This window comes from Stegodyphus dumicola, chromosome 4, assembly GCF_044657685.1.
Source record: "Stegodyphus dumicola isolate Sdum_Otavi_A_Nest chromosome 4, ASM4465768v1".
In the NCBI taxonomy this organism is placed as follows: domain Eukaryota; kingdom Metazoa; phylum Arthropoda; class Arachnida; order Araneae; family Eresidae; genus Stegodyphus; species Stegodyphus dumicola.
In genome coordinates, this window is record NC_140771.1 from 14,874,619 (window position 1) to 14,900,323 (window position 25,705).

The 25,705-nt window shown below is 31.9% G+C and overlaps 1 protein-coding gene across 2 annotated transcripts in view; it reads right to left on the reverse strand.

Annotated features, from left to right (window-relative positions):
- Positions 1–12,969: 12,969 nt before the first annotated feature.
- LOC118187533 (uncharacterized) overlaps positions 12,970–25,705 on the reverse strand; it is a 136,159-nt gene continuing 123,423 nt past the window's right edge. For both annotated transcript variants that reach the window (XM_035357773.2, XM_035357774.2), the window contains exons 13-14: positions 22,901–22,975; positions 12,970–14,228 (exon numbers count right to left, since the gene is read on the reverse strand). In XM_035357773.2, coding sequence (XP_035213664.1) covers positions 14,157–14,228; positions 22,901–22,975 — 147 coding nt within the window. In that variant the 3' untranslated portion in view covers positions 12,970–14,156. The remainder of the gene's footprint in view (positions 14,229–22,900; positions 22,976–25,705) is intronic.

Consider the following 25,705-nt stretch of genomic DNA (forward strand, 5'->3'; position numbering starts at 1 on the left):
CCAATTTTTTAAAGAATTTAAGCTGTTCTTAATTAATTAAGATATTATAAAGAAATATGATTAAAAGTGTTATATAAGCACATGTTTAAAACATCTATTAAAATAATTTTTATAAGCTTTTTAAGAGCATGATTATGATTTTAAAAGAAATTTTTTTTTCTTTATTTAGGAGACATGGTTTACAAAGAGGAGAAAAACCATTCATTTTTTCCAAGCAGTCGAAACGAATTTTTATGAAATGTTTATTAAATTATATTATGTTATTTCTTAATTAATTTTTTTTAAGGTTTTATGTAAAGTTTATGAATTAAGTAATAAATTATTTTTACTTCTGTATTTTAATTAGCATATCATTTGCTTCATAGTGTTTCACAATAAAATTATAAATTCAATAAACTTCTTAATTAACATGCTGTAATATAGAGAGAGCATAAAGTTTGTTTTCTGTTGTCACATGTTTATTTCACAATTTTGTATGCAAATCTCGAAATTTATAATAACTAGGAATACTTTTTTGTATCACTTTCGAAATGGTAAAAATGGTAAATATTAAGCTTAGATTTATTACATATTATGTTTGTAAAAAAATATAGGTAAAATTAAAATGCATTAAATTTTAAGCTAAACTGAAGTATTAATTTTAGAAATAAATTTCTTAAAGGCATAATTGTATTAATAATTTTAAGGGAAACAAGGCTTTAAAAATTAAGGTCAGTTGGCAAAGTTTTATGCTTATTCAAAAAGCATGACATTAGGTTTTTAATGAAAGACTTCTATCTGTTATACTGAAAATGTCATTTTTTAGAAGGAGAGAATATATTTTTGAAATATGAAGAACAGCTGTTCTGAGTTCTTCATAGAAATATTTCACAAAATGTCTTTTACTGTAATAATATGATCATATCAACATGCAACACGTTTACTCATATAAGTTAAATCTAAAGCAACATGTGTGTATTTTAGCTAAAATTACTAAAAAGAAAGTTCTAGAACATATCTTATTAACTGACACTAAAACATGCAAATAAAACATACTATTTTTTTCAGCTATTTTACAGGGAAAATATAAGGAGTAGCATATCAATTTGAACTTTTAAATTAATCAAAATGATAATATGAAAGGCCTTTCAATAATATCAGACATAAGTTTCTCTTCATAAAACAAAAATACTCTGCAACAGACTAATGTTACTTTTTGAAAAAAGAAAATTGCTGTTGAAAGCGCATCTTTTAAATTAATGCTGTTCTGAGGTCAAATTGATTAATTTAAAAGACAAACTATTATGCTTCACTTGCATATATCTGTATATTGATATACACATGCAGATATTGTTTTACTCAAAACATCTTGATTTCAATATATTTTATTATAATAAGCATCATTTTAGACAAAAAATCTATTACTTTTATAGACATATCCTTTAGTATTATCTATGAAAAATATATTCTACACACATAATTACTTAATGGGATATTAGAAGGAAATAATCTGAAACCTTTACAAATACAACCATTGGAATTTTACGTAAGAAAAGTATCTTCTACTCACATAATAACTTGCTATAATAATACAAGCAAATAACCTGTAACGGTTACAGATATATCTGTTGAGATTTTACATGAGAAAAACATGTTCTTTTTACATAATTATTTGCTGTAATATTACACGCAAATAATCTGTAACCATTACAGATATATCGTTTGGGATTTTACATGAGAAAAACATGTTCTTTTTACATAATTATTTGCTGTAATATTACACGCAAATAATCTGTAACCATTACAGATATATCGTTTGGGAATTTACATGAGAAAAATATGTTCTACTTACATAACTATATGCTGTGATATTACAAGAAAAAGATCTGTAACCATTACAGGCAAAACTCTTGTAATGTTACAAAGAAAACACCTGTTTCTGTTACTCAAATAACCCATGGCATCCCAGTTTCCATGAGTTTTCTTAGTAACCTTACAGATTTTTTTTTTTTTTTTTTTTTTTTGCAGTGTATAAACTAGAAAAGGGATATAAAAATTAGGAAATATTTTATTTTTAAATAAACATTCAATTTATGTGTAGATAGCTGCAAATATTTCACTCAGTTTTGTCGCAGAGCTGTAATTTTATTTGGGGAAACACTGGGAAATTCCACTGGCTAAGTAATGGAAAATCGAGAAATATTTGCGATCGAGGAGCAAAACGCTTTTTTCTGAGAGGGGGGGGGGCTATACCAGAAACGAAGCAATAACACAGATAACTAGCATGTACTAATTCAGAAGTCAAACAACAAAAATCAGCGTTAATTTACAAAATTTTCACAGGACTAGTTTCGATGGTTTTACCGAACCATCATCTTCAGCTGCAAAACCGCAAATGAACAAGATAGGAAATAATGTTTAGATAAGATAAGAAAGCCTGGACAAGAATAAGCAAGTGGCGCCATCTGTTGGCGAAACCAGAACTAAAACATAATTTCTCTAAAAGCCGAAGGCAAATTTGGATTGGAATTAGGATCGTTAACTAGAACAGAAAGATTTTTATGAATGTGAAATGCCTCTAGAAAATCCAGTTCTCCAATGGAAGATGTTTTTTGAATAATTTTGGCAGCAGAAAAATTGAAAGTGTGATTTTCGGATTGAAGTGTCCTTGAGTATAGAAGTTGGAATTTTATTGAGGGGATAAAATTCCATATCAATAAAATTCCAACTTCTATACTCAAGGACCCCGTTCCGGATATGAATTCCTGGGGTATTTATAGGATTCCTTAAAAATTCGCGTCAAAGAACATGAGGCATATGTTAGAAAAAAGGAAACACAGAAGTCTTCTGTTGCTCAACATTGTTGGTCCGAAAATCACACTTTGAATTTTTCTGCTGCCAAAATTATTCAAAAAACATCTTCCATTGGAGAACTGGATTTTCTAGAGGCATTTCACATTCATAAAAATCTTTCTGTTCTAGTTAACGATCCTAATTCCAATCCAAATTTGCCTTCGGCTTTTAGAGAAATTATGTTTTAGTTCTGGTTTCGCCAACAGATGGCGCCACTTGCTTATTCTTGTCCAGGCTTTCTTATCTTATCTAAACATTATTTCCTATCTTGTTCATTTGCGGTTTTGCAGCTGAAGATGATGGTTCGGTAAAACCATCGAAACTAGTCCTGTGAAAATTTTGTAAATTAACGCTGATTTTTGTTGTTTGACTTCTGAATTAGTATTTATTCGGCGTGTTATTGTGTCTTAACTAGCATGTAACTAAATAAGATATTATACATTTTTTTTTAAATTACAAATTTACATTTATTAATCAATTCAAGAAATGCATAAAAAAAGCATTAAAGTCAAGATTACTGTTTAATTTGACTGTATTTTTAGACATTACGCTGTACATAAAACGGCTTTTCTTCGTTAAGAAGTTCGTTTTTAAAAAGGTACCCTTTTTCATCGAAATCGTCGGCACTGATACGAAATGAAGGAAGATTTATAATATACCTCAATTTCCTGGCCTGTAAGACGCGCTGTGATTTATCAGGTTAAAACATGGGAAAAATACTTAGAAAAGGATTAAGTACCTATTTTAATGATAAACACTTTATACAACGAAAACGGAACTGTTGCATTAAAAAATTAGCAAATACATCAGCGTTTCTTAGAATCCCAGAAATTCGTCATCACTGTTGCTAAAATCATAGCTGTTTTCACTTAGGTTGTCACTGTAACTAGATTTGCCACTTCCCTAAAACACAGTGTCATCCTTATTTCCACCTAGTGCACTGCTAATTCCACACTTTTTAAAAAATTTGTTGTGGGATAAAATTAGATAATAGGATAAATATATTTTTCAGCATTAACTTCATTCTGAAGAATTTTCTGCAGTTAGTTTGCGTTATTTTGTTCATAAGTCTCAAATTAAAAACAATTTAATGTTTATATGTGATTAGAAAAATAACCAAAAAGCAGCGACCACAACGTAATTGAAAAACAGTCCTTACGTGAAAAGGTTGAAGGCCATTTGGGTTAAGACTATTTTCTCAGATACTCAGCTACTTCGCATACATGTAACGTAGCATTCAAAAGGAAAAACTCAATATTTACTACAAATTCATTGATGTAGCAAATATCTGTCTTTCTACTCCTACTTTAAAAAAAGGTGTTATTTGCCTTACAGTTTTATAGTTCGATAATACATTTTCATTGTACAAAATTGCATTCATTCGAAGAATTAAATTTGTATTTTCCTCTGTATAAAAAGTGAATGTAAGGAAGTTAGATGTTTAAACAACCCCCACATTTTTTCAAGACCTCGAGCAAGATTATCACATCCTTTTCAGCCCTCCCCCCGGTGAAAAAAAGGGTTTCTAAATTCACGACCTTACAGCATATAGGGTGATTTCGATTAGGGGACCCAATCGCCAAATCCTGGTGGGTAGGAGTTGTTGTTCACCACCTTTTATTTCGGGCCCCACTGTAGCATGATTAGGTTATTTCCAAACAGAAGATGCGAAAAATGGAAAATGCCCTCGCCGGGACTCGAACCTGGACCCCTCGAATACGCGTCGAGTGTGCTACGTTACACCACTTAGGCGTGCTGGAAGGAGGGAGAAAGTGTTGTAAATTATAATATATATAGAACTATATAAAAGAGTAAAATGTAACAAATATTTAAATGAACCTTTTTAATATATAGAGAGAGAATACATAAAAGAGTAAAACGTAACAAATATTAAAATGAACCCTTAAAATTTTTATCTATTTCAAGAAAAGTTTCTAGCGCTTTGCGAAAATTTTTAGAAATATGCATGTATTTGTAAGCAATATTCTTTTTACAATATCATAAGACATTAAACTATAAGTTTTTAAGGCTAATATTGTAGAGACATTAGGCTATTTCGAAGCAGGAAACTTGAAAAATGAGCAATGCCCTCGCCGGGAATCGAACCACGGACCTCTCGAATACGCCCCGAGCATGCTGATGCCACTACGAAGGCATGCTAAGAAGGCGAGAGAAATACCTTATAATGTGATATTAAATTTCATTAGATACAAAATATCCAGTCAGAGTTAGTAAAAATGATAATTTGGAACCAAAGCTTTTAATACCTTTTTAACCCTAAGTAATAATACTTTTAACATTTTGCTTTTGAAATACAACATTAGCAATATTCATATATATTTTCCCAGAAATTTTAATCAATCATGTTTTGAATAATTTCGACTCCATCAGGATTGTTTTTTTTGTTTTTTTTTTTTTTGTTCGATTAATATGGTAATGAACCATTTTTATTGTTTTGCATTTTTTTTATACAGTCTAATCAAATATTCTTCTGTGATGCATGTCGGGAATAATAAGAACGAAGCTGACTGACGATTCTTAAAAATTTCTAAGTTAAATATTTTCCTTTTCGAACTTAAATTATTTCTTTATGACAAAGTATTTTATGAAAATTTTAAACATCCTTTGGAAGCAACATAAACTCTTCATTTTTATTTTACACTCGAATGAACTGTAAATACACTGGAACGTAAACTATTGCAACCCGTCGAGGAAAATTCCTCAAAAATCTTTTCTTTTCTTTTTTCTGCAAAGTAAAAATACCGTGAAAGGAAATCGATGACTTAGTGATATAGTTCTACTCCACTAAAGTGTGCGTGGTTTTTAAATATATTAAAAAAAAAAGACCTTGAAAGTTCAGAGTTGCGATCAGAATCTCGCTTACTCACGCAGTCAGCAGTAACTGCTAATTAGAAAAGTTCCCTTAAATGTGATTTTTGCTGACGAGGTTTCGTCTAAAATCACTTTTAATGAGCTAGCTCGCCTTAATCACCCGTCGAAAGGAGCCGATCTGAAAAAGTTGACGTTTTGGAGCAAAAATCTCTGCTTCGTTGCCTCGAAAGGGATGCTGAGAAATTTTAGCGAAGGTAATTTTGAATTCGCAAAGGACAGAATTAGGTTCCATCAAACACCGGTTAATTTACCAGCTTTCAAAATGTTAACCTAATCGGTTATTTTTTTTATTGATTGAATTCTATTAAACTGAAATCCATTTTACATCTTAAAAAATCTGATGTTCACACTACATGACTTGTACGGAACATTAAATTATATTCATTGTTTCTTGCATTTCATTAAAACTTTATTGGATTGAATTAAATCTACTTCGTCGATAGCGCATAAACCACAATAGAATAAATGCACTATATTTGTTTACCATAGCGACACTCTGGCGCTAGGTTCACTTAACAGCGTTACATTTCCTTGATATTATAACTCAGAATGCATATAAATTTATAGCATTTGAAGAATTATTTAATAGTTGCTACATGTTCCATTCAAATACTATAATAAATCTAAAACGATGTATAAAATAAATTAAGCAAAGAAAACAAAAAAAGAAACAGTTTTTCACAGACGATTCAGTAATTCTCATTCAATTAATTCAGTTCTCACTTCTCGACAAGGCAAAAATACATAAAAACTCAAAATATCTGTATTAAAAATTACGAAGTAAATTTTAAACACTTATTTCCTCGAATAAATTCGAAAATGTATTAAACATGATTTAATTCGCAATAATCAAATAAGGCGCTATCTTTGTTATTGTGAAGCTTATCTTCTCTAGATTGGCAACAAATCTATTATTCTGCTGTTTCAAATGTAAACAAGCAATAGCCGCCATGGAAAAATTATTAGGCTTAGCGGCACTTAGACAACTTTTAAATTGTTGATAACTCCACAAATATTGCATGCATATTTACTAAAGGCATAAAACCTTAACCGGAAGATAAGAACAACATAATTCAATTATTTTTAAAGCAAAAAATGCGCAACTTACAAACATATAAGAGTAAAGAAACTGAGATCACTGAACCGGTTAACAGAGTGGATATATACATATATATATATATTCATATACGTTTGGTGCGACGATAGCAACCAAAATACGAGGTGCACATCTATATGTTATAGCAGTCCTATATACAAAATTTCAACGTTCTGAGGCTACTCGTTTTTGAGTTATACGAGATACGTACGTATAGACACCACGAAAAAACATTGTTAAATTGCATTCGAAAGTGGTCAAAATGGATATTTTCGTTGAAATATGGTGCCTGAAAATTTTCGCGATTACGATACTTCCTTTTTACTTCGTACAAGGAAGTAATAAGTTTTAACTGTTTGAGATTATATTAGATGCTGTCTTCGGGCAAAATATGTTGTCAGCAGTCTTCAGTAGTTGTAAATTTATAGCTAAACTTCAAAATAAACATTTACTGTCACATTAATGGCAACAGTAAAGGCTTGTGCAACAGGATAGTTAGGTCTCTTATTACAAGAGCTTATTTGCGTTAAAAAATAAAATAAATGTAACTTTAACAAAAATGTAACTTTAACACATTTTAAATAATAAACTGAGAAACTGGATTACTAAGCTTTCTGTCATCCATTTATGCTATTTTTCTCATGCTGGTCATACTCTTATGTTCACATGTCTGAATATGTTCTCATGTCGTCTGATAAAATGTAAAATTCTGGATTCGTTAACTATCTTTCACAATAATATTAAACAGCATTATATACTAACAGAAAAATCTCTTGAAATAACGGAAGTATATAAATTCCCAATTTCTCTTTTTTTTAATATTCGCAAAAATATAATACGATATAAAGAGGTGTTTACATATTTTTTAGACGATTTTCATCGTATTTACAAAAATATTTTATCTGAAATATTTGTGTTTAAAATTTTCTGTTCGATAACCCTAATTCTACGCCGTAATTTTCAAGACAGTAAAGCCTTTTGGATACCATAGTATCGGAAGAGGTATTTTAGCTCATTCCACTTGAAGAGCTTTCCAAAGACCAACGAGGGTTGTAGGTCGACGTTTGGACAATCTGCTTTTTTAAAGATCAAAAGCACAAAAATTAAAAATTTATGGGGGATACATTAGGAGATCTATGAGTGAAGGGCTTGATACCCGTTTTTTGTTTCATCTTTTTTTTCAAAGCAATTAACAGTGTATTTTAACCTGTGGCTTTTTGCTTTGTCTTGACGCAGTTCTATTGATTTATGGCATTATGGGTAAAGCAATATTCATAAATCCCTTTGAAAATCTTTCTTTAGATTCTTTGAACCATGTTTCAGGATTTTTTTCCTCCTCTTTGATGATAATAAAATGGATCTCTTTTTATTACAGTTATTCAAATGCATCCAAGATTTATCTTTCGTGGTAAGATTTTTCCATTTTTGTCCGGATAAATATTTCTTATAAGGAATTTTGCAGCTCGTTCTGCTTTCGGTTATATGTCGTGGAGAAAGATTGTACACATTTGGTAAATTTTGCAGCGCGTTTTGCGTTCGGTTATATGTCGTGGAGAAACATTGTTTTTTTCCCCTTTTCGGGATTCAAATCAGCATTAATCATTTTGTTTTTAGTCGACACTGAGCATTTTAATGATTTTGCAACTGTCCCTTGACTTTGCGGATTTTGTTTGATTTGAAGATAAAAAGCGTAACTTTTCAACATTCTAAACATTCTGTTTTTTCCTTTGATATGTATTTGAAACAACTTTTTCATTTGAGGCTGAACTTTGTCGCTTTTCTCTTTCTTGTTGGCGATACCTATGAGCTTTAGATATTGAATAACCATGGCTTTCACAGCGTTTTTTAATGACTAGTTACGAATAACTTTCTTCGGAAAGCGTACAAACGTACCATCCGAGCCACTTCTTTAAAAGCGCCATTTTGCATGAACCAAAACTGTCAAGTAGAAGACGATAATTTCTACTTTCAAAAATATAGTTGCAGTTAAAAAAATTTCGAAGCAGACAATTTTTTATAGCAAAGCAAAATCGTATAAAAAGCGTGTGAACAACCTCTTCATAAGCGAAAAGTCCACCGGTCATTAATCACCTGTAACTAACTCGTTAATTGCATCAATCTAAATCAATTAACCATCATACCGTTGTAAATTATTTATGAAAATATTTATGTATAGCTGTTTTACATTTTATACCGTAACTAATTAATTAAATATTTACTGATTTTGGATTAGTGCGTATTTTTAAGTTTAGATTAAATTTTATAAATTCTATTTGTTATTTAATTAACTACTTCTTTCATTAAACTACTTTTTATTATTCTTGAGTAAAATTGCTTCATCTGAAGCAAATTTAAAAATAGTATTCACACACAAAAATTTGCAATTTTATATTAATTTTTCAGCTGTTGATATATACAGCAAAAATTTTCTATCTTGAAACAAAGTGTGAGGATTTTAACCATAGAATTATAATATTGTTACGAATTTTGTACATAGATATATGATTTCAGTTCAGTTACATGTAAAATTGCTGTGCTTTTCTGCGTAATGTAACACAAAAATCTAGAGAGACGATGCTATGCCGGAAAAATAAGAATACAGGGGCATCTATTTAACATTGGGTAAATCCCTATCTCTGTAATTTGGCGAGATATCGCCAAACTGGCAATAGTTTCGGAGACTAATTTTGTCGCTAAATTTGACGAAAACCGCGAGCAATTTAGTCCGGTTCCTGTATAACTGTAATGTTACACGCGCTGAGCTTTAAGCCCATGGCAGTGAGTCATGCACTATCTTTGCCAACCTCTGCGAAGAGCTAAAACTCCAAATATCCACCACAAAGTCCACTGCTATCATCTTTACAAGAAAGGGTACAAATCCAACACGTAGCCCATGTATCAAACTACAAGGCCGGAATATTAAGGTCGTAAAAACTTTAAGATACCTTGGGGTAATATGGGACCCAGGTCTGACTTGGCTTCCGCATATCCAGGCACAAAAGATTAAAACATCTACAATTTCCAGGAGATCACGACAAGGCCGGAACTGGGGACGGAATCCCCACATTCAAAAGGTACTTTACGAAACTGTAGCTGAGAAGGTGGTACTCTATGCGGCAGCTATATGGGCACAACCCATGACCGCACGCAAGGTTAAGCAACTCCTATCACTACAGCGCCCATTTGCCCTAGGTTTATGCAGAGCCTACCGCACCACTGCAACTTATGCAGCACTCACCTTGGCAGGCATCATGCCACTTCATATCCAAGCGGAGCTAGAGGCCACATATACTAAAATAATACATCTACAGAAAGACGCAACCTTTGCAGGCACCTTACATAGCCCTACAAATTACGAACATCCATGTACTCCTCTCCACACCCACCCAGCACACAAGGGACTGGGCATTCACACTATCCTCAAACCGTCACGACGTCAACCAGAAGGAAATCCTAATATGCACGCGTTCTACACAGATGGCTCGAAAACTGCTGAGGGTGTAGGTAGTGCCTTTATATACTACAGGCAAGGCCATGCTGCACACCATTGGAAAGGGCACCTCAATCCAAATAATAGCATTTTTCAAGCAGAAGTAGTTGCCATAACAGCTGTCATTGAATACGTGGCGCTCAACAACATCACACATGTGCAGCTTTATACAGACAGTATGCCGACACTGCTTGCTCTTGACAAACATAGTCACGCCTCCCTGCTGATCATACGACTGCAGCATATCCTAAAAGATAATCGGCACGCACATGTTGACCTAGTATGGATTAAAGCCCATGCAGGTAACATGGGTAATGAGACAGCAGATGAACGCTAAGGAGGCTGCTTCGAACCAAAATGCCAGACCGATATCAGTATCAGCATCACCATCTTTCCTCAAAAGTCAACTGCGAAATGCCGCTATCCAGTGGTGGCAAAGATAATGGGATCAGGGCGACACGGGAAGGAGAGCGCATAGCTTCTTGCCAAAAGTAACCACGGAGCGCCTTATAGCAATTGCTCCCCTTACCAACTTCATTACTGGTCATGGTTCCTTCCCGGATTACTTCTACCGCCGCACCATCTCAACCACGCGGATCACTGTGTTTGCGGGGGTGAGGGGTCACCGGACCATTATATCTTTCAGTGCCCACTCACGGAACAGTTCCACTTCCCGATACCAGCCAATATCTCAGCATTTCACAAGTTCCTAGCCAAAAACAGAGCGGCCATAAATAAAATCTGCAAAGTAATAACCACCATTGCAGCATATGGCCATGACCTCTGTCAACCAGAGTAATAGAGCTTATATGCATTACTTGCACTGACATATGCACTCTAATGCTCTATCATCTAATCTCTGACTGCATAGGGAGCAGAAGAAAATTGAACACCATTTTGAGGTGTTTAATTTTCTTCTTTTGTTATAACCTATTAAGTGTTTTTTTCAGTGCCTGTATGTTAATTCAAATGTACTTCAAATGCCAGATGTCGAACAGTTGCCCCTGTATGGCCATGTATCCACACTTATAATTATTATATAAACTCCAGGGAAGGACGCGGGACATATGCCAGTTAACCTCTGTTAAAATTCAGGCGTCCCCGTCCTCCGTCATCTGTATAACTGTAATGGTGTTGTAATTGAATACCTGTAAACGTTTTAGGCTCTCATATTCTTTCCAGTAATTTCGAGAAGCAGAAAATACTAGAAATATCTCGGCGGCCGGATGAAAACTACATAAGACCGAAGACAGCATCTGCTATCAGTTATCAGTTGAACGTGAATTCGGAGTACTAAGATATCTCCGGGTTAGCTTCGTTCTTTAGATGCGCTTTGCATTGCATTGTGTTTAACGTTAATAGTAGTTTGAAGTGTGACTACTGATTGTACTCTGTGACACTGTGAAGAGTTGTACGACCATTTTTGTGGGAAATTCCAGAACTGTAAAGTGTTTCTTTTGGTAAAATAAATTTTATCCACTTTTCATCGGACTTGTGTGCATTCAGTCTATTACGAACCCGTACCCGTGCAGCAATATTTAACCTGATTAACGTCTGAAATCTTTTCGATGTAATTTTCAATCATGATAAACATTTACGATTAATTTTTTTAAAACATTCTCATTTGTCTCTCATATTCAAAATTTACTTCTGAATATCCTTCTCTGAATGCAATTTGCTGCTTAAAGAGTTATTTGTTTTAAGACATAAGTTTGAACACATTTGTCAAATAACTGTATAAATATTATCGTATCTCTCAAAAATATTGAATTTCATTCTCGTAAAAAGTATGAAAAAAAATATTTAATCAGTCTGTGAAAAAAAAAAAAGTGTCCTATCCAAAATAGTTTCGCTGGAACCGATGTCCCGCCTATGTACGCCGGACATTCTGCTTCTGATCCGAAAACGTTTCGTTTGAAGCTCTGTCCCTCGAAGGTTTTCCGCAAGGAACTAGTTTTCAAGTGAGTTAACTAATCAAATATCCTGAAAGCGAAGATTTTGAGGAATTTTTCTTTCAACGCGTCCTTGAAGATAGGCTGTAGACGTGATACCAGTTAAATGACTGTCCACTTTCTGTAGTGCATACGAGCAGTGTTTTAGGAGTGATGGTTAAATGACCGACGGATTCGGTTATTCCCTACAAATGCTTGAGAAGTAAGTATGTGATCTGTTGGGGGGAAAAGTTATTGGGAATTCTTTTCCCTTTCTGCTAATCTGCTTGGTAGCCTATATCTATACAAGCATAATTATTATTTTTAAAAATAAATTATGTTAGAGCAGAAATATGTAAAATATTAAAATTTTGCCTAGCAAGAAAGCAATAAACAGTTATGCAAGATAAAATACATTTTTGGAAACAATAATCCATTTATCTAAAAGAAAAATGAAATATCATCTTTTTTAATTTCATAACTCTCAAGTCATAATTTTAAATTGCATTATTCTAATAAATTATTCTGAATCAAATTTTCTAATCAATTACGGTTCTAAAAATGAAGACTCATTCGTAGCAATTCGTTGTTATTTTAGAAATGCTTCACATATGCCTGTATAGCGCATAAAAATTCTTAAATACAGCAGAACATATTATGTGTAATTATTGTGAGCCTGAACGAGAAATATGAATATGTATGGATGGTATAAAAAAGTGCGTACACAGTTCTTCTAATGTAATGATTTATTTTCTGCAACATATTTTTAACTTTTTACACTGAAATCTACATAAAGTATATTACACTAATTACAGCATTTCTCAACGTCATATTTATGTTATCAATAACTTTGAACAAGGAGATAGTATTTACACAAAGAACGAATAAAAATGATTAACGTCTTTATATAGTTGTAAACACTTGACTCCTGCATCATTCTGAACGAAAGTTCTTTTAATGTTTTATCTTAAGAACAAAATTGTTTATCTAATATAAATTATAATATGACGATTTTAATTGGATTTAAAATATACAAACAAATTTATTATTTGTGATTTAAATAATTCCAAATTAGTTATCATTTCAGTACACTGTACATTATGTCAGAATGGATTATAAAATAAATATTTAAACATTAAATAACTATTCAGTTTGAAACCACTCAGTTTGTTAAGCAGTTATAATTTGAAAGGTAAATTAAAGATTTAACTTCACCTCGCGAAGCAATCATCTGGAAATTAGATATTTGCCAGGCCGCGGGAATAGCAAAATACTTAATACCCTAACATAACCAATAATCTAAAAATTTGGAAGGATTACTTTGAAGATAGTTTCTAAAGTTAAAATTAATTAAAATAAAAATAATAAAAATTCCTGTTGGTAAAACTTTTGATATATCAAAGATGAATTTTTTTCTAGATTTTTGTAGAATAAAATGAAAACTTACATTGAAAATATAATTTAAAGACATCTTTTTATTTAAAATAATTTGTGAAAATTGTTAGTAGCGAACAAGCTTCTTCTTATACGACATACTAAAAAAATAAATTAACCTACTCAAGCATAAATATACTTCATCTTTTAACGCACCAACATTAAATTCAGGAGTAATTTTCAGTCAAATTAGTTCACATGTTATAGTTTACGATAATGAATGGTGTATTAAAACAACACCTATAATAATTTCAACAAAGGGAATAGAGATATTAATTTTCCATTACATTCATAAACATTTCAAATCTTGGCTGTTTCATCTTAAATACAGCAGTTTTACTTTGCGATCAACAGGAGAACACATTTCAAATACTTGTCAAGTATGCGTGCTTATCTGGTGCAAGATGAATAGTCTTAAAACATTTATTTCATATTTTCATAACAAGAACTTTAAATCAATATCATCACATGTTCATGTTCATTAGAGATGAATTCGCCGCAGATCACCAGGAGATGTAATTGTATCACACTGAGGGCATACCCTTTTGTTTCCCTGAAAAGTAAAGGAAAAGTTCATTATTAATTAATTGAAACTTTTAAAGAATTTTCTGTAATTAGAGGGACATGCTGAATTCATAGCAAATACCATAAGCATTTTTAACCTGCTTAAATTTAATATCTAGGCATAATTTCAGTCGTAGAATCGAAATATGGAAAAAAAATGGTATCTTATTTCAGAAAAAGTCCGATTTTGTATCAAAATACCTATGTTAGAACAATGCTATATATAAATCTAATATATACCCTAAGTCGCGCTTTCGAAGCATGAAAAACGCAATTTGAATTTTGTCAATCGGCCAGTAGAACGGAAGATATGGAACAGCCCCCTTTTGTGTGTGTGTGTGCGTGTGTGCCGTGTACCTTTTTCTCCAGGGCTTTTCTTTATAATGTCACTTTTGCAATTCCTGGGAAATTCTATCACACCTAATGGCAATGTGGACACTATCAAACATTTTCTAAGTATATTTATATAGCATAGGAAAGGTTAAGAGTCACGGCTTGGAAATGCTCACGTAAATGCTCCTGTAATATCATTTTTCCAACAGTAAGCTAGCTTTGGCTGAGAAGCTTTCATGAAGTTAACCCACGAAAGAGTATTATTATTATAAAGTATTTTTATAAGGATATTAAAATTCTGTATGTTATTTTAATTCTAGGAATGAAAGTAAATTAACTTTAGCTTAGTTTCAAATTATTGCAAAATATTTAGGTTATTGAGAGTATTTGCTTTATATCGTGTAAATATTTAAATTGTTAAAACTAATTCAAATTTTGTGTTATTTTGGATTTGCGTACTTTTGTTAAAAAATTTTCATTTTTTTATTTTACGTTGTTTTAAATTAGGGTACATTTGTTTTATTTTAAAAAGAATAATTATTTTATTATGTTTTAGGTCACGAAATCCTGTGTATATATCCGCTTGTAGTTACAAATAAGTTTGGTAGAAATAAGACACCGGATCTCAAGATTTTATAAATAAATTCAAAGCGAGATTTTCTAAACTTGACAATAAGATGGCAAAACTTAAAAAATATCGTCAAATTTAGCAGCTGTTGGAAATTAGTTGAATTTTGGGATTACAGTAATTCTGACAAACTTCTCTCTCCTTACCTCTATAAATTCGAGGTTTTTCATTTTTAGTTGTTAGTCAAATTCATGAAAAACATGGTATTTTCGGGTGCTACATTGTTTTGTTACATTAGTTTGTTGATTATTTTTGTATCTTCATCTGGCAAAATATTATTTCCCCTTGCAGAAAACGGAACTCCTGTTTCTGTTCTTCGAAATCCGTAGAGTGTTTCTTTAAAACTAAGTCATAAAATCAATAAAGCAGGATAATAAAAAGCAGATCAATAAAGCAGGATTAAATAAAGCAGGATTTTTCCATTGATTTAATGCTTCCTTGTCAATTCATAAAAACTTCGTAACATATAATACTTCAGTCATACTCAGTTTTCTTTTCATGATTTTTTAAAAACAATTGAAAGCGAACTTAAAATTTTAGAGTAATACTGCTTTTCCTCATAAATTTTGCTTCAGTTTCTTTAATTTAAAAAAGATCTCGCAAATGCTAATTTTGTAATTAATCATTTCTATTATTTCTGCTATATACAAATAGTTTCTAATAGAAGATACCCGAATCAAATTCTTTTTCTGGAACTATATTTCCCAGTTAAGGATTTCAAATCGTTTAATCAGGAAAATATAAACTGATTATCAATTAAGAATACCTTATAATAAAGAATAAGTACACTATTTTAAACGTGTAGTGCTGTAACATGTAGTTGTATATATATATATATATATATATCTTATATGTATGTATTATTTCATTTAAATAATTGCATTTTGTGGGGGGCCCTAAATTTCATTTTCATTCTAGGTAAGTGACAATATTGATAAATGTAAATTTTTACTTCATCATACGAAATAAAGGTAGTATTGCAATCGCGACAAATTTCGGGTACCATATTTCAACGAAAATATCCATTTTGACAGAGTTTGAATTCATTTGAACGATGCTTTTGCGTGACATCTGTATGTACGGACAGAATAAATAACTTCTTTTCCCAAAAAGGATTGTAAAATAGATTTCAGAAGAGATCTTTTCGGGGCGTCTATACGTACGTACGTATGTATCTCACATAACTCAAAAACGATTAGTCTTAGACGTTGAAACTTTGTATATAGGACAGTAATTCTGACAAACTATATAATATGCAGTTGCGCACCTCCCTTTTTGGTTGCAATCAACCGCACCAAAATATATAAATATAGATAGAATATAGGTAGATATGTATTTTATCTTGATTAAATAATTCAGCCCAATATTTCTATTTCAGTGTTAATTGACATATATCTGTGAATATGATATACCATAATTAAGATACAATAACACGCCGAAAAATTCCCTACTTTTCATCAATTAGCTATAAAGTTGCACGTATTCCGGATACAAATTTCTGGGGGTATTTACAGGATTCCTTGCCAGTGTGGTTTAATTTACATTGTCCAAACTAAGAAAGCCTTAAAATTTCGCATTAAGCAACATGAGGAATATGTTAAAAAAAAGGAAAAAAAAAAGGTGGAAAATGACTCTTCTCTTGCCCAACATTGTTGGTCCGAAAATCACACTTTCAATTTTTCTGCTGCCAAAATAATTCAAAAAACATCTTCCATTGGTGAACTCCATTTTCTAGAGGCATTTCACATTCAAAAAAATCTTTCTTTTCTAGTTAACGACCCTAATTCCAATCCATCTTTGCCTTCAGCCTTTAAAGAAATTATGTTTTAGTTTTGGTTTCATCAACAGATGGCGCAAGTAGCTTATCTCCTGTCAAAGCCTTCTTATCTTATCTTATCTAATCATTATATCTTATCTCATTCATCTCCGCTTTTGCAGCTGAGGATGATAGTTCGGTAAAACCATCAAAATTAGTTCTGTGAAAATTTGAAAATATAATTCTGATATTTTGTTGTTTGGCTTCTAAGTTAATGATATACCATATTTACTTGGTATTTTTTCTCTCTTTTTACTTCCTTGTATGAAGTAAAGGAAGTGTTGTAATCACGAAAAATTCAGGGTATCATATTTCAATGAAAATATCCATTTTGACCACGATCGAATGTAATTTAACGATGTTTTTGGGCGGCATCTGTACTTAAGGATAGAATAAGGGACTCTTTTCCCAAAACGGATTATAAAATTGTTTCAAAATGGATTCAGAAGAGATTTTTTTCATGTCACCTATACTTACGTACGTAGATATGTGAAATGCATCTCGTATAACTCAAAGACTAGTAGCCTAGGAACGTTGAAATTTTCTAGATTGGACTCATGTAATTGCATATATATGTACCCACATTCTCTCTCTCCATAGATATTATACCTATTCTGTTACCCGCTTGGTGAGCTCAGTTTTTTTTTTTTTTGTTTTTTTTTTGTTTTGTTTTTTTGTTAATAAATTGAACATTTTTTGCCTTAAAAGTGATTTTAATTGTAATTTTTTACTTGATTTTAACTGCATTTGGGTTTGTTTTTATGTTTTTCCGCAATTTCAAACTTTTAATGAAGATGTTTTGAGTTTTTATGTATTTTTCCTTTGCCACAAAGTGAGAACTGAATTTATTGAATGAGAAGTATATCTCTAATGAAATTCGAAGAAATAAGTTTCAATGGAATTCAGCAAAAAATGCATATAATTCAATAGGCCGTAGAAGGAAGTCATGCGGTGCCCGCATCAGATTTTTATTTTTTTTATACTTAATAGTTTGATTGAAAATTCAAGAAAGAACCTTTTGTTCGTAATACAATATTATAAATCCACTAAAAATTCTTTAATGAGTTTTTGTTGTGTGCTTGTAATTTACTTGAAAACGCAACTTTTTTTTTATTTTTTCTAAACTCTCTGAAACTAAACATTTTTTTAGAATAATTTTAATGTACAATTTTTGACAAAATACGTTTTGCTCAAGCAAAACGGGTTTCGAAGGAAATGGATTCGCTAAGCGATGTACTAAGAATTCATTTTTTTCAGTGAAAACTGTCCATTTCATTTAATAAAAATCAACACCACTTTGGCATTCAAATATTTAGCATAAATAATAAGGAGAAATCGAAACAGGAACGACAGTGAATAGTATAAAATTACCTAATTAAAAAACTACAAAAAATACGATCGTGAATTACAGAATTAATTCGAAGTAAAAATGCAAGATTCATAATAATGTTTACCATTTGCTCAACTTAAGATTAGCATTTAAAGAGAAATAAAGGTAACAATGTCTTTCATTTTAAACCTCATAAAAGCAAGGGAAAAAAGAGAACAAAGTTTAAATTCTTCGTTACAAATTTAATACTTTACTTCCAAAAGAACAAACATTATACAGAATAGCTTTAGTAAATTTAAAATTTTTGTCATTCCTCACTACACGTTTGACTTCATTTTCTTCATATTAACCCTTTAACTGCAAACTTATTTACGCAGCTGAGTTATTTTAATTTTTTTTCTTGAGTTGACGAGGATGATATATAGTTTTACAAAAATTTCTTTCTGGCAAAATGAAACTTATTTGGAACATTTTTAACATTTTGTTTACCTTTACCCGTTCCTCTTTAATTTTAAAGGCAAAAAAATATGTCCCGAATATTTCATTTCGCTCGGTCTACTCGGCTTTAAAACGACATAAATCAAAAATTCAAAACAACACGAAAAAATAAATAATACCGCAGATTGAAGTAAACAACATTAACAACATCATTTGCTTCAAGTGGCGTTTCGTAATTAACATACCTGAATGTACGAAGTGTTGTCACATCTGGCGCCTTCTCGCCAGTTAAGAACAAATGAAATTTTCTTACTTGAAATTTGCTTTTATAATAACTTTAATAACAATAATGAAAGCTATTCTTCATAACAAGAGAAAACGGAAATAGTGGATGTCTAACAAGAAATAAGAGGGAAAAAAATAAGATTTCCAATTTACACAAAACTTCTATTATCCAGATTCCAGATGCCTGATAATCTAATTATCCGATTTATTTGCAGTTCTGTTCTTAGACGGTGCAAAATTTTATTTATAATTATGTATTTATTTTTAACTTTCTACATAATATGAAATTTCGCTGTTCTACATAATATGAAAATACAGCGTAATAAAAGACTTTTAATTGACATCAACATAGCTGATATGTTGACTGGCATGCTCTGCAAGTATGTAAATTAACTGAAAAAAAGTTGAGTACTAGACTTGGTTACTAAATTCTCGTTCTGTAAGAGAGGAATCTGTCCAAATTTTGTTCATTAAAATCATGAATTTAACATAAATTATAAATGTAAAACTTTAATGATACGTTTTGTGTGTTTAATTTTATTATTTACTGTAATAAAATACATAACAGAAATGGGTAATGCGTACAGTTTTAAGTAAATAACAATATTTTAGGAATTCATTTTAATGCAATAAATATAAATCGAGCTGAATTCGGTATTCAATAACGAACACTAATTTCTTCCAGCTTGAATGTGATGTGGACTCCGCATGCAGATTGGCCAACCATCTCACATTGGAACACAAAAGAAGAGATAAATCTTTTCCCTTTACCCTCGTGAAATATATTATTTCATTAATAATGTTGGTATATAGATAGCATGCAGAGTCAGAAAGAGAGAGGTTTGGTTAGTTTATTTAATTATGGCAAAGCATACTAGGGCTATGTGCCTAAGGGAAGGGATGTCTTCGTGGAGGACTTTCTAAGGGAAACTGGCTCGTATACACGTTACACATGGGGAAAACCACGAAAACGCCCATGCATCCAGACCGTTCGCGGGATTCGAACCTCGGACCGAACTACCAGTGTTCAGCGACTTTACCGCTCGGCCGCTGGGGGGTCTCAGAAAAAGAGAAGATGCGAAAACACGCAACTAGTTTTGTATTGAATTCCTGATCCTAAATAAAATCGATGATGCTGTACAAAGCTGTATATTTAAAGAAATTGATAAAGATTTTGCTGAACGAGTAAGTTAAAAAATATTGATTCCTTTTACACAATTTTAAATTTATATATAGGCAAGCGCCTCTTGCATCGCAAGCCCCAACACCTGGATAAAATGATTATATTTCATCAATAATAGCTAATTTCAATCGAAAATTTAAAGAAAAAAATAAAAAACGGGTACTGGGAGAAATATATAAATAATATGTATGAAATGGGAAGCGGTAAAAATATATTTAAAAAGGAGGTGTAGTTTTCTTACTTTTAGAAAGTGAAACATTTCTTTAAATTAAACTTAAAATTTCCTCGCCATTTTTAAAGCATAAGTGATTGAAATATAGTAATCAGACAACACAGCTATTGCTTTATTTATATTTAGCAATAAAGCAGTTTGTTGGTGTATAGTCAATCTCGTTATAAAAGTCATTTAGATCATCGTAATTGTTTTAAATGTGCATGCTCTTGCCTTAGCTCTGATTTAAAATATATATACTGCAAAATTTCAGAAATTATTGCTGCTTGAAGAAGAAATACACTCGTTTTGGTTTTCCAAAACGAAACTAGCTCTCATTTACGTTATACAAAGCGAAAATAAATAAATAAAAGAATCTATTGCAATCAGTCCGTGGGTACTGAACTACCAGTATTTCGAGCTATAGTCGTTGATCCGCTGGTGGAGTCGAGCGCCTATTGGAGGGCATATTATTTGTAAATACATCTGGCTGGTTTGAGAAAGACTCCTTATATTTAAAATTAGCGGCTTATTGGGTTAAACCAATTAATTAAATATATTTCAGTAGTTAGTTATTTTATAAATTAAAATATAAAATAATCTCGATTAGGATTTTAAAAAATTCGCCAATTTCGGGATTAACGCCATTTTGGCGAGTTTTTCCATCATTTTTATTCAAAAGATGTAAAAGAAAAAATGATAGCAACCCTGATGACCCGAGCAACAAGTAGTGAGTAAGGAAAGGGTAGATTTTTAATGAGTTCATTTAGACGAGTCTTTTAGCCGTCAACAGATTAAAATTTACATTAATTAATTAACGCTAGAAAGTGGAGGGGATGAAAATACGGGGGTACTGTCGACACCATGAGAGTGATTAAGCGTGAATAAATTTAAATCCTGTATAACCCATTACCACGCCGCAGCCATTTATCATAACAATTCGAGCAGAAAGCTAAAATGCGTCGTTTTTTCGTCTTTCACAAAGTTTTTTCTTCCTCCGCGAATATGACTTTTTTCTCTTCTTTTTTTAAATCTCTGTTCTTCTGAGTGTTTTGGAACAGTTGACTGAGTAAGAAAGTAAAGTGACGTAGAACTGGCAATTATCCAAATATATTTTTCCAGGCATTCTCTTTTTTTTTTTTTTTTTTTTTTTTTTAAACATTCAAAAGTTCGGCGTATTTCCAAACAATCGAAATATAGTATCTAAATGCAGTAAAGCGCTTCGAGAATTTTATCTGGGAATGGGAATACACCAGGAATGATTCCGAAATAAAGTAAGTTATTGGAAAAACTGCAAGTAAAATTTAAAATCTGAAATAAATGCTGGTAACTGTAAGCAGGACATAAGCAACACCTCTAAGCAAGCAACATTCTAGACAATATGAGAAAGAAAATTTTGCTATTAGGAGTTTTTAAAAGAAAGAAGGAAATAATGTAGGTATACACCATCACTTACATAACGCTGAAAATAAAATAAAATGTCGGAACACTTATTTAAAATGCACTACAGCAGCGGTTCTTAACCTTTTGACTAACTCGTACCATCTAAACAAAAAATAAAAAAACCTTAGTACCAGCACTATATTTTACAATGATTATTTTTCAAATTCTCAGTAGAAATATTAAAAAATATATACTTTTTGCCATTTGCACAACTTATTGACTATTTGTGTTAAATATTCACACATAAAAAATGTTAGATTAAAATTTGGTTACCATTTTAATTATCAAAATTTAAGTTATAATGCTCAAATTCTAATATTTAGTGTTAAATTTAGGTCTAATTTAGTGTTATATCAGTCCTACATACAAAATTTGAACGTTCTGAGGCTACTCGTTTTTGAGTTATGCGAGATACGTACGTACGCACAGACGCCACGAAAAATTCTCTTCAGAATTCATTTTGAAGCAGTTTTATAATTTTTTTGAAGGGAAAAGAGTCCCTTAACCTGCCCTTATATACGGATGTCATACCAAAACATCGTTAAATTGCATTCGATAGCGGTGAAAATAAATATTTGAGTTGAAATATGATGTCTGAAACTTTTCACGATTACAATGCTTCCTTTTTACTTCGTACAAGGAAGGAAGTAATAAGTGGTAGACAGGTGCATTATGGTCAGGAAAGAAGTAAAAATCACCACGTACCTAATACTTCTGACTAAAATCTGGGGAACAAGTGCAGCTATGTATTAGCTGCTTATATTATCTGCTTATATTATATTAGCTGCTCTGACCTTATAGTATGGAAGAAAATGGCACCACCACTTCGCAGATGTGCCCTTTTCTAACAGATGACTTCGCAGAATAACATAGTTGGATGCTCGTTTGTGGCATGCCGTGTTTGTATTGTACAGCTTATACATCGCAGATAAATTTTATTTTCAGTTCAACAGAGATGAAATTACGACGAAAGGACACTCAAAGAAGTACTTACTAAAGATTTCAACCAACAGGTCTCACAGTGTACGTGCCAGCAACATACTGATACGACAGGTTTTTTATAGGATTCCTGTAAAAAAGACACATAAAGTTTGAATATATTTGCATCATAATAATTCGAATAGTTAGAACATTTATTTATATTTTTAATTTAATTTTCAAATTAATATGATAAATGAGCTCAAAACTAAATTAGGATTTCGGAAAAAAAATTCTGCTTCGAATACGATTATTTGCAGAAAGCGATGATAATAATGAGCACTTATTTACATATTTATAAATATTGCATTTATCATTATTCACTAATGATTTCAACGAACATGATGTAAGTGTGATAATGTTTACTACTTCTATATACACATTTTCTTACTGAAGAAAAAATTCTGATATTTTTTACCTCAAAAATTTAGTTTCAGCGGCTTTAATTCAGAATATGTCAGTTAAATTCTCTGGCGATTATTGCTAAAGTTTCTGAGTTCGAGAGTTTTTATACTAACAGTATGAGTATCTTGAAATTGATGAGAAATTCAACTACGAAGCAAAGGTAAATATTCAGTGGAAAATATGCTGCCAAAAAATTTCAGTACTGGAAGCAAAGAAAGTTGTAGGAAACTCTAATGAAATATTTTTTATTCCTTCATGCAATGCTGTTGTCTCACAATTTCCCAAGCAACTGCCTTGCGTTATTCTTACCATAACATTAGCAATTGTCTGCGGCGTTATTCTTGCCATTACACCGGCGTTAGGTTCGAGTCAACTTGCTCGTATTCTTTCTATGTATCCTTTGGCTAATTTACAACTTAGTTAAATTTTGAATTAATTATTTTTGACTTATGCCATAAATTCTGGCTGACACTGTCAGCACAAACAGTGCTTTCTGTAGAATTACTGAGTTTAATAAATGTGTCTTTTACACCCCTTGCACGTCTCTGTACAATTTTAAAGATGTAGCGAGAATTCGCTTATGACTTACAGAGTTTCAAATTAGTTTATAGTTCTAAAGAAGAAGAAATTCTGAGTGAGCACACTCCGATGGACAGAATCCAGGAGTCTCCTAACCCTGTTTCTCTACCGCTAACTTCTCTCGAAGATTTTCAGCTAGATGGTATTTTAAGTGCACCATGCCGCAAACACAATGCATTTACAAATACCCGTGCCTTCTGCAGGATTCAAATTTGGGCCAGCAATATGACAGCTAGCCCCACTAACTACTGTACAAACCATGATGACCATCAACAGTTTTTATGAACCAGTTTATAAAACATTCATTTACAACATATTATATCAACTGTTTTTATAAAACATTCAACATTTATGATTCAACATCATTAATGGCCATATGCATATACAGTAAGACCCCGCTTAACGCTGTTTCGTTTAGCGCTGTTTCTGTTTAGCGCTCTTTTATTTCAACCCGGGGATTCCACGAAATCGCTCGCAGCATACGGGGATTCCCCGAAATATTATGCAGCGATAGGTTTCAAATACATATCCGAAAGAGTGTACTTGTATTTCTTGTTTGGTGCGGTATTGTACAGACATATTTTGAAGGGGTAAATGTGGAAGATGTCGAAGAAATAATTCAAGAAGCAGCGGCTAGTCTTTCTAATGATGAGCTCAAGGAATTAACTGAACAAGAAGAAAACAAAAATGTTGACAGCAGTGATTCAGAAGAAGAGCAAAATGAACTTTCGATGGCGTTTGTAAAAAGGAGTTTGTCTACCATAACTGAAATAATGGATCAATTCATTGAAAATGATCCGAATTTTGACAGGAACTCAAAAGTAAGGCGTGGTGTTAGAGATGCTCTATCCGTTTGTGAAGAACTTTTAAGAGAACAACGCAAAAGGAAAAGGCAAACAACATTAGATACTTTTGTCACAAAAAGGCAGAACACTGAAAACGCGGAAGGCTAGCTAAATATGACTGACTGAGAATTTTATTTGTTTTTTTTTAAGAATATTCGTTTTGTTATTTATATTTTGTTTTTATTTTTGCAAGAAATAATAATGTGGTATTAATTTGGGCTTTAAGAAATAAATGTTTGGTTTTATTTTTATTAAAAAAACATACTTTTTAAATTTAATACCTAACCAATTTCCTAGCCATCTTCCCCTAACCCCAATATTTACATGTAAAGATAGCTTCGTTTAGCGCTGTTTCGCATTACGCTCTACTTTGATGGAACGTATCCCCCGCGTTAAGCGGGGTCTTACTGTATATTTCATTGTCTAATTAACATTAATAGTGTGCCATCCTATTTTTCCATCAGTTCATTCGTTCTATTTTTTCATCAGCTCTTGCTGAGACAACAGTTGTGTTTTTCTAGTGTATTTTTCTAGCGATGTACCTTCGGTAAGGCCAACCATGCGTAATTTAATGCATCGTACATAAAAAAATGCAATACTTCTTACGGTCAAATTGTAAGATTATTATTTAAATTAGTCAGTTATTTATAACTGTAGTCATTCATTACTATAACTTCATCTTTCAATTTCGTCACCAGAATGTAAATTAGTTAGGTAGTTATTTAAATGAGCGTGCTTCTGAATTCCGCGAGCACATAACGTTTAGTTCTTGCCAACTTTAATAGTTGCATATTCCGCTTTGTGTTATTTAGCTGTCGACAAATTGATTTTGACGCTCCACTTCGAATTATTGAGCCACCTCAGAGTAGGCTTAAATTGTGCAGTCTTTGACTACTCTTCCATTCTTTAACTTGAATTTAATTATTTCTGTTTAGTTGCCTCATACCGAGTTGCTGATATTGTTAACACAAGAACATGCATTTATATTCTAA